Genomic DNA, 10,025 nt, shown 5'->3' on the forward strand with positions numbered 1-10,025 from the left:
AGAGAGAGAGAGAGAGAGAGAGAAGATTCTGGTGTTTTGTAGTCTTAGTTTCTAACATTTTGCTATTTTACAGTGAGCAAACAAAAGGAATGGTAAAGAGGAACACACACACACTCTCACACAAAACACACACAAACATGTTTGATGGAGTCCCAGCTGAGCAGTTGCACCAACTCATAGCATCCTCAAGAACCTCCCTGCCTCTTCCTCTCCCCCTCCCTCTCTCCTCCTTCCCTTCTGCACCACCAAACAATAACATCAATACCTTCCATGTCCCTGCTGGTGCTCCTTTTGATCCCTACAACAATAACAACGACCCTTCTCATCTTCATCATCAACTCCTGCAAATTCAACCCCATCTGCTTCATCAGAATCATCAGCTTCTGCAACTGCACCGCCAATCCACCGCCACCCCCGAAAATCTCGAGGAGGAAGAAGAACACTCTAGTACTGTTTCAATCTCCATAAACAATAATTTGGAGATTGAAAGAGATAGATCTTCATCAGTACCGGCATCATCAAATGTACCGATCAGTAGTGATCCTTGGAGTAATGATGAATTGCTTGCACTTCTCAGGATCAGATCTACCATGGAGAATTGGTTCCCTGAGTTCACTTGGGAACATGTCTCAAGGTAAGCTTACATGTAATTCGTTCATTTACTTATCCATTATTATGATTATCTTAATTATTAGTTTATTGATGAACTAGCTAGCTAGGTTTACATTTAGGAAATTCATCTAAACAACGGAGATGAAGATTCGAATATGATCTCAGAAAGGGAGCACACACAGCTCTAGCCAACTTGGTTAAGCTTATTTGTACGATTATACCGATGAAATTTGATTATAATTAAGTGAGGATTGATGCTTTATCAATACTAATGGAATTTTAGTCACTGTTTACTCAGGTGTATGTGAGAGAGAGAGAGAGAGAGTGAGAAACGACCGTCTTGTACATATATATTCACTAAAAACATAAAGATCCCCTCGTACACAATATATATTTTATGAAGTTAAATTAGATACTAGCTAGCTAGGAGTAAATAATGGAGCGAATAAATGCTGTTGATTATTGATGCTGCTGGTTTGATATATATTTATGGGGGGAAGCAGGAAGCTAGCAGAGCTTGGTTTCAAAAGGAGTGCGGAGAAATGCAAAGAGAAATTTGAAGAAGAAAGCAGATACTTCAACAACATTTGCTTCACCAAAAACTACAGGTTTCTCAGTGACCTCGAACAAATCTGTCAAGGCGGTGGTGATGCTCATCAGCGAAGCCCTGATGATTATGATCACCGGAACCCTGACGATCATCAGGAAGCTCCTGGGGATAAAAATAATAAGAAGGAAATGGTAGAAAAGCCGAGTGACGAGGGAGATCATCCAGACTCAACAAGAAATGAAACATTGGTTGAGGATAATATCGGTGTGATCAGCAATGAGCCGCTCAACCTCCAGGAGCACAATAAGAAAGAGGTAGTAGTGGAAACTAGACCAACGAACAATAATAATAAGAGAAAAAGGCAAAGGAGATTTGAAATGCTCAAGGGTTTCTGTGAGGACATTGTGAACAGGATGATGGCTCAGCAGGAAGAGATGCACAACGAGCTTCTTGAAGAAATGGTGAAGAGAAACGAAGAGAAGATTGCGAGGGAAGAAGCTTGGAAGAAGCAAGAGACGGATAGGATGAACAAGGAGCTCGAGCTTATGGCGCGTGAACAAGCAGTTGCTGGTGATCGACAAGCTACGATCATTAAGTTCTTGAAGAAGTTCACATCGTCGTCAAGTAATTCTAGTACTTCTACTTCGTCTTCCCCGATTCAAGTACAAAACCCTACTCTTCCTACGTGTCGTGATGTTAGTGGCCGTAAAGAACTTGATCGTCATCAAGAAAAGGAAAATAACCCAACCACGCCTAGTTCTTTAACTGAAAGTACTCTTGCACCCCAAAGCCCAACTTCAAGTACTCTTGCTCCGACTCCGCTACCTGTTCCGACGGTGACAATTTCTTTGAGTACGACTACTAATACTACTGTTACCCTAGCTCCTCCTGAAAACCCTAGTTCTGAGGATGTCATCATAAATGCTCAAAACCCTAGTTCCATTAGTCATGACAAACAAGACCTCGGAAAGAGATGGCCGAGAGATGAAGTGCTGGCTCTGATAAACTTGAGGTGCAGCCTCTTCAACAATGGTGGTAGCGGCGGCGATCAGGACAAGGACGGAGGAGTGGTGATGAAAGCTCCTCTTTGGGAGCGAATCTCACAAGGGATGTTCGAGATCGGTTACAAGAGGAGTTCCAAGAGGTGCAAAGAGAAATGGGAGAACATTAACAAGTACTTTAGAAAAACAAAAGATGTTAACAAGAAGAGGTCACTTGACTCTAGGACTTGCCCTTATTTTCATCAGTTAAGCACTTTGTACAATCAAGGAATGCTCGTGTCGCCATCCGATCAAGCACCGGAAAACCGCCCTGCTTCGCCGGAAAACCATTCTCTGGGTGATGGTGATTCAACTAAACATGATGAAGGTGAGAAAAACAACAATATGGTAAAGCAAGCACCAACACCAACACCAACACCAGCTTTTGATTTCGAATTCTGAGTAATTTAATTTGCATATTTGTGGTGCATTTCAAATTTTCTATGATAATATGTGATACCTTTTTTTCTTCTTGTCTTGGTAAACATGTGGTATCTAGATGGTACTCCCGGCAGTCGACATGAATTTTATTAATTTCCGATATATATTTATTTTTATTTTATGACGGATATATGTATGTTTTATGCTTGTTTTGTAGTGAGCACCGACAGATATTTTTTTTGGTTCAAATCAGGAGCCATATTTTAAATGAGGTCTGCTGTCATTTTGTATTTGCCACATTCGTCGATAGCTGCTATTCCAATTTACTCAATCAAAAAGTTTAAAGATCTAAAATATTCATTATAATTTGGGAATAATTGGATATTACTCTAAAATAATAGTCAGTTGTTAGGTTTAATTAGAGAAATTTTAATTATCAATTTAAGTCCTTTTATTTTTATTCCAACTAAGAAAAGTTCTTTTAAAAATAAAAAAAATAACGAGAGCTTTTATAATGTTTTTACATACAACTTACAACTAATTAAGGAACTCAAACATTTAACCTGCGTTTTATATTGTTTTTGAACATTAAGTCTACACTTCAGTGAATTTACAAAAATTCTATTATGCTCTAGTATACGATACACCGAAACATACTAGATTCACCTACACAAGTGCCTGCCATAATATATAAATTAGGCTAATTAGCAAATGAAACAAGGTGGCATTATTTTCTTTCATTTGGGGCTTGGGGCTTGGGTTTTGGTTTTGAACTACAAAAATACTCAATCGACAATACAACTGCATGTCTGCATGACATAATTTTTCTGCTTGGGAATGGGACCTATCGGAATGCTCCAGAGAGAGGGGCCCGTACTGCCAGTGGTCACTGGTCTGTGAGCAAAAGACTTAAAACGTTGTCGTTTGGTGTCTTGTTATTGATAAAATGTCTCTCTCCGAGTCGGAGAGGGTCCCATCGTCACCTTGGTGAGGATTCGCAGACAAATGATCCTCTGCCGCACATCAACATCACACGTGATGGGTTTGTCCGCACCCTATCCTAGCCTCACCCCCTAGGGCAAGAAACAGTAACCTGCTGACATGGTCAGGGGGCCACCTCATCCAACGGCTGACAATCTCAGATGCTAATTAAGCCTTCAGATTCAATTCTTTAAAGAATCAAAATCAAAAGTCAACAAAATCAACTCTGTTCCCACTCCTCCTCCACGTTTGACTTTGTACAGTTTTAAGCATAGGGTAACTACAAACATGTTGAAGGAGGTTTGACCCAAACCAAAATTGTTACCTATCATTTTCATCGGACTTTTATAACACGGAAACGGTGTATTTGTATCATAAAAGTTATATATTTGAATAACGCAAGTTATATTACGTATTAGTCTTCTTAAAATAAGTCTTATAAAATGTAACTATACGTCATGCACAAGTTAGGTTGTGCATTTTGTCTTCTTAAAGTAAGTCTTACAAAATGTAACTACGCATCTTCTGTGCTTTGATGGTTTTAGCTCTATGTAGTATACTGTAAAAGTTAGAATTCATTAAAGGGAATAATTTTCACACACATTTTTTCTTTATGCACATTTATATTTTTTCTGTATTTATATTTCCGTTCAAATAAAACAAAAGAGAATGAAAAAGAATGTACATAAATTATTTTTCTTCGTCAAATAAAAAAAATAAAAAAAGAGTCTCTGTGGGGTTGGGCATTTTTACAACAATTGTATATCACAACTCCATGGAGTATGGATCGAGCTCTAAGCCTTAGCCAGCACGAGATCAGTCGAAATGCTGAAGTCCAAAATCATCTTGTTAAACCAAAACCATCTTGTTAAAGGCATCTAGTCCTTTTGCATGGGAATGGGCCTAAAACATCGTTGCAACCATATTGCATGATACAAGCAATGTTTTGTTCTCTTGTTTTCTTCAGAGGAAGGGATTTGAATTCCAAAACTTTTTTAAAATCGAAAAGAAACATTAGTATACCGAGCTTAATGTTGCACATATGGCATTTAGATTATTCAATGACTACAAGGAATTTGAACTGTCCATGAAGAAAGTTGAGATTTTTATACTAGATCAAATACCATAAACAATGTGAGTACGAGATTTCGATCTCAAAACTAATTAGTAAGGTGAGGAAGGGGGAGCGACTTGTGATCAAACACCTTATAAGCCATTTTTTCTTTAATAACTTTCTGATATGGGACACTTCTTTGCATCCTCAGACCGACTGTGGTCTCTATACCAAAAACAATATGTCATAGCCTCGCTTTCTGTCGACACAACTTCTTTATACCAAGTGATGTGGTCCTTTGTGTTACTTCTAGATGAATATGGCATTCCAATCACCCTGTCGTCACTGCTTCAATGTCCTAATTCATTAATTATATATTATATATCAATTAACAGTAGTTTGTAAATTCATTTTCTCCGCCAGTACTGCTGCCACCCAACATGGATGCACGTCAACGTAAATTGCTAAATGGTCAACTGCACAGCAGAGGCTCATATACATGGTAGCTCGTTTTCGGTATGAGCCTAATTAGGATAACTTTCATATCGAATAATACTAACATAAGGTTGAGTGAGACTAAAATCTATCGAGTCTCATACTTTTGTGAAGACTGCTTTATAGATGATGTGGCATATATGCAAGTTTTTACCCACATACAGGGCAACTTCCAACTCGACAACAAAACCCTCGTCGTGGCTACCCGAAAGGTCCTCAAAATTTGGAGGTTTCATGCAGTAAAAATGGTGCCAGTTGCACATCACGAGTCACAAAATAAAGTTAAGAGGGGTTGATCTGTGTACATTGTTCATGAGAAAAGGCATTGCTTCCTCCCTCTTTTAATTTGGTGGGGAAGTATGGATGAATACTGCTATTTATGCATCCTATATACCTGCAAAAACCGTGACCATTTTAATTGTGCCAAAAAATGAATTTGTAGCAACAACTTTTTGGGGCGTTTTTGTTTTTTGTGAACCTATATTTTTGGGTTTTTGCTCTAAAGATAAAAAGTAAGGCATGAAATGAACAACCTAACGCGTCAGTTTTTTATTAAAATCTTTAAATGCAAAACGAAAGAATGCAGGCAGATAACCAGTGTAGGAGTAGCTATTATTAAAAATTGTATGAGGATGTGCCAACCGGCAACCATCAAGAACCAAAGCATTTGATGTATGATAAGTGCGGGTGATAGACGAGAGTTGGCTAGGGTTTTTCGTGACTGTTGCACTCAAGCTCGATTTTTGTAGCTCACATATTTACTCACAAGAAATGAAATTCGAAGGAATGAGTATAATTTTTATTTATGTGTTTACTACTAACCAAATGAATGAAAATGAGTGGGTCTCATATGTTTTTGGTTTGTCATATCTTAAAAATGAAGGTAGCCTCAGTGTTTAAAATGTTGATATATGTGAAAATATTGATATGCAAATATCAATATCGGTTGATCAACTCATTTGAATTTAGCTGAAACTAGAGAAAATTTTCTCAAAAAAATTCAAAATCTGCAATAGATTCCGGCAAAAATTCTCTAGTGAATCAGTAAATATCGTCGATATTCACTTATTTTCCTATATCTTGCCGATATAGGGTGAATTTTGCATTTCACCCCCTTTCCATATTAATCCTTGATTTTTCGGATATCTCAACAGGAATATCGACAATTTCGTAGATATTTTAAACCCTGAGTATCCTGTTAACAATGAGAGAGTTGTTTATCTCATAGTCATTCATTCTCATCCCTCATTTGTTCTAATACTCATACAATGTAAGTAAATGTGCCCATTCAGTAGCTCAAAATAACACCTCTCAAATTTTTTTTTTATAACACAAAATTGCACAAATTACAACAAAAATCCTTTTTTTTTTTTTGAACAAGCGATATTATCTACATTAAAGAGGTGGGAGAGGCTAGCAATAATGTGGTTCAAACTTGCCCTTGGTAAGAATCGAACTTAAAACCTCTCATTTACAGGTGACGAAGAATATCATTAGACCGTGCATGTCAAACCGTAACCAACCATAACCAATCCTTTCTCGCCAAGCTTTATAAAGCTTTAATAGAGAATAGAGAGTAAGAGGGACATTCACTTCATTAGAAAATCGACCCATACTCTCTTTCTTCTCTTGCAAAGCCCTGAGAAAGTAACTGGCGTTAGATTAGTACGGTTCTCCTGTTGCTGATTTAGCCCCACACTGATTTGGGAGCTCCTTTAATCTAGGATTCAAAATAATAAAACAAAAAAAAAAACCAAGCGGCTAGCACCTTGTATAGGTTGTGCGGAGCTTGAAGAAGCGAGCTCCTTTCAGAGAAAGCAATTGCTAGCTAGCTAGTATTTTTCAGCTGACTGTTACGTTAGTTGTGGCGCGCCTTTCCTCGTTCTCTCATTTCGGAAACCTGGAAATGACAGCACCAGGAAAGTGAACCATACGCAAAAATAATCATGATGATGTCTTAATGTAGCAAATCCGTCTGCAATCATACATCAGCTTGTCATCACATATGTCGAAATCAGCTACTGAAAGAGAAGTTGATGCATATGTAATTATGTATAGATGAACATGAGTCAAAAGAACTCAAGGTCGGTCAAATCCGACGATGTTGGGTCTCCAAATTTACCGGAATTATTATACAAGTCAATTCATGAACGTGCTCGCCGCACGTCGACCGGAGGTTGGACATTTTGAGGGGTATTTAATCATTTGGGGATTAGGAGGCGCTGAATGCCATGATTCGTGATTGGTTGGTGCGGATCGAATGGGCGACGAGAGATGGTTTGGGCCCCACGCTGCTTCACTTGGTCGGCCTTCTTGCACCGCACATATATGCCACGTCAGCACACGAACAAAGTTATTGGAGGAAACCTAACGAAATGACTACATTGATTTTGACGTTCTAAGATAGAGACTACATTTATTAATTTTCATTATTAGGGACCAAATTGAAGAGTTTTAGTTAAAAAACTTCACTTTATATTTTAGCATAATTTTTTCGAATAAAAAGGAGAATGATTGACATGAAACGAGTTTACAGTCGTTGTTACATTTTGGTTTAGTAATGGAATGTTATGTATTTTTTCTTTTTTACATTACGGATCGAAATGTCATATGACAATGCATTCATTTCATACAAGTTGCTCTTTTGAAAATATTGTCTGATTATGTTATGGTATGATGTTTGCATGAAAGAAATTTGCAAAATTTCCAACAGAAAGGAGTTTGCAATAAGTGGGTTCACATGAAAGTTTGCTCGTGATTGCCATAACTACGCCTAAAAATAAGTTGAATTGTTTATCGAGTATGGATAATTGGTAATGGTTATGGATAAGTTGATTTGCTAAGTGATAATTTAATAAGATATTTCTACTCTTTTCCAATACAAACAATATTTGAGGACGGGTAATGCTAAAGAGACTAAATTTGTAGATAAAATTTTGTAAACTAAATAATATGGAAGTTGATGATTGGATATGACATAAGTATTGATAAACGTGTTCGTTTCTATTGGTGACACATTATTGAGTTTGTAAATTTTGTGTACAAATTTATTCTCTCTAACACTATTCTTTAAGGGCTCGATATTGGTATTCGGAACTCGATAGTAATAGTGAATGTTCTTTACTAACTTAATTACAAACTTATTGTAAAACCTTTATATTTGACTATCTTCTTGACATGTAAGATTATATTTCTTATTAGCGACGCATCATTTGATTACAAATTTTGTCTACCTAGTATTATCCTAATGATTAACATTTCTGTATGCGTTGAATTGTGATTCCCTTATTAATGTTTTAGTCAAAATGCTGCTCTAACAATCTTGCCTTGAAACAGTTTAAATCTTTTCTTAGCATGTTGCTAGCCAAAGTCGTAGCTTGCAATCTGCTAAACGAGCTTACTGCCCTGTAATATAGGCACGTGTGAGTGATAAAACATGTCTTATTCGAAGTAATGAGTTGAACATTAGTCTTTGAATATTAGTAAAATTTATTTTTAACAAGACGATATTGTATACTACTCTAACATATGAGAAAGACGGATTGGGATCCTCGTCGGATGCTTTTTTTGGGGATCCCGGCGATCCCATGATCGTGGCATTTTATCGTTCATCGTGCGGTCAGAAATTATTTGAAATTTAAAATTAAATATAACTAGTACCTAACAAAATCCGACTGCACAATATACAATTAACGGTTACGATCACGAGATATTCAGAAAAATGATCCGACGATGATCCTTTTCCGAGAACGACTATCCCAACTCACATCTTAACAGGTCAAAATAACAATCTCGACTAATTAACTCGATTCACATCCGCAACATTTATTTATAATTTCTAATAATCCAAGAAAAATAAGTAGAATAAAGTCTCCAAACTCCAAAGTCTAAAATATTTAATAAAGCTGTGTGACAAAATGAGGGGGCCATGTTCATCCTCCCAGCTGGACCTGGATCCTCTCTGAGGCAAACTCTCGAGATCCTGCTGAGCGAGAAACACGGACCGTTGAATTTCGATCCAACGGTTACAAATAAGGGGATCCCTTTTAAAGTTATAATAATTGTAACCGTTAGATCGAAATTCAACGGCCCGTATTTATCGCTCAGCATGATCCCGAGGTTTTGCCTCGGAGAGGATCCAGTTCCCTCCCAGCTTCCCAGCCTCCCCTCTCATCACAAGCCCTCCTATCTGGTTTCTGTATGGAAGCCTTCTCCTCCCCACCCCCTTTGTTTGTTAGTGTCTCCTCCTCCTCCTCCTAGTGCCACATAGAGGATAAATTTTTTAATATGTCTGGAACACAGCTTGTAACACTAGTTATCATAATACAAGTGATTAGATATTTTGAAGAAAAACTTTAACCATTTAAGTATAATTTAAACCGAATTGTGCCGACACATTGAAAAATTTATCTTTGTAAAGTTGCTTTCTATCACTTCTCTCGTTTTCACACACCAAACAAATTACAGTGAAAAAATTACTATTAATTTTCTTGTTTAACACTTAATCTAATTTTTTTTTTCAAGAGAACAACTTGTACAAAATGAATACATTATTATTGTGATATTTGTTTGTCAATGACACACAATGTTATGTAGAAAAAAAGTTATAGTAAATAAATGTATACTCATGTGAGAAGAGATTCTCTCAAAGTATGATTTTTCAAGAGAACAACTTGTAAAAAATGAATGCATTATTACTGTGATATTTTTTTGTCAATGACACACAATGTTATGTAGAATAAACGTTATAGTTAATAAATGTATACTCGTGTAAGAAGATATTCTTTTAAAGTAGAACTTTATATAGACTCTTTGACACCTAATAATTTAACGCTAATTTTTGTGCTAACATTATAAAATATTACGAGAAAAACATGAGTGGTTAGACAGCAATTTAGCAATGCAATGCAAT

General features: G+C 36.8%; 1 protein-coding gene across 1 annotated transcript; it reads left to right on the forward strand.

The window, feature by feature from the left end:
- Positions 1 to 13: 13 nt before the first annotated feature.
- LOC103954423 (trihelix transcription factor GTL2) lies at positions 14 to 2,767 on the forward strand. The gene is made up of 2 exons (XM_048577165.1): positions 14 to 634; positions 1,116 to 2,767. The coding sequence occupies exons 1-2, from the start codon at positions 90 to 92 to the stop codon at positions 2,602 to 2,604; spliced, it is 2,034 nt and encodes a 677-aa protein (XP_048433122.1). The 5' UTR covers positions 14 to 89; the 3' UTR covers positions 2,605 to 2,767.
- Positions 2,768 to 10,025: the final 7,258 nt, after the last annotated feature.

This window comes from the organism of the source record quoted next, unplaced genomic scaffold (assembly GCF_019419815.1).
Source record: "Pyrus x bretschneideri cultivar Hongxiangsu unplaced genomic scaffold, Pyrus_bretschneideri_v1 Contig11, whole genome shotgun sequence".
NCBI classification, from domain to species: Eukaryota; Viridiplantae; Streptophyta; class Magnoliopsida; order Rosales; family Rosaceae; genus Pyrus; species Pyrus x bretschneideri.

What these genes read in the sequence shown, in the direction of transcription:
- LOC103954423 (XM_048577165.1), top strand. Translation starts at nt 90, where the DNA reads ATGGTAAAGAGGAACACACACACACTCTCACACAAAACACACACAAAC. An exon ending in ACTTGGGAACATGTCTCAAG is followed by an intron (nt 635 to 1,115) that starts GTAAGCTTACAT and finishes GGGGGGAAGCAG; the next exon opens with GAAGCTAGCAGAGCTTGGTT.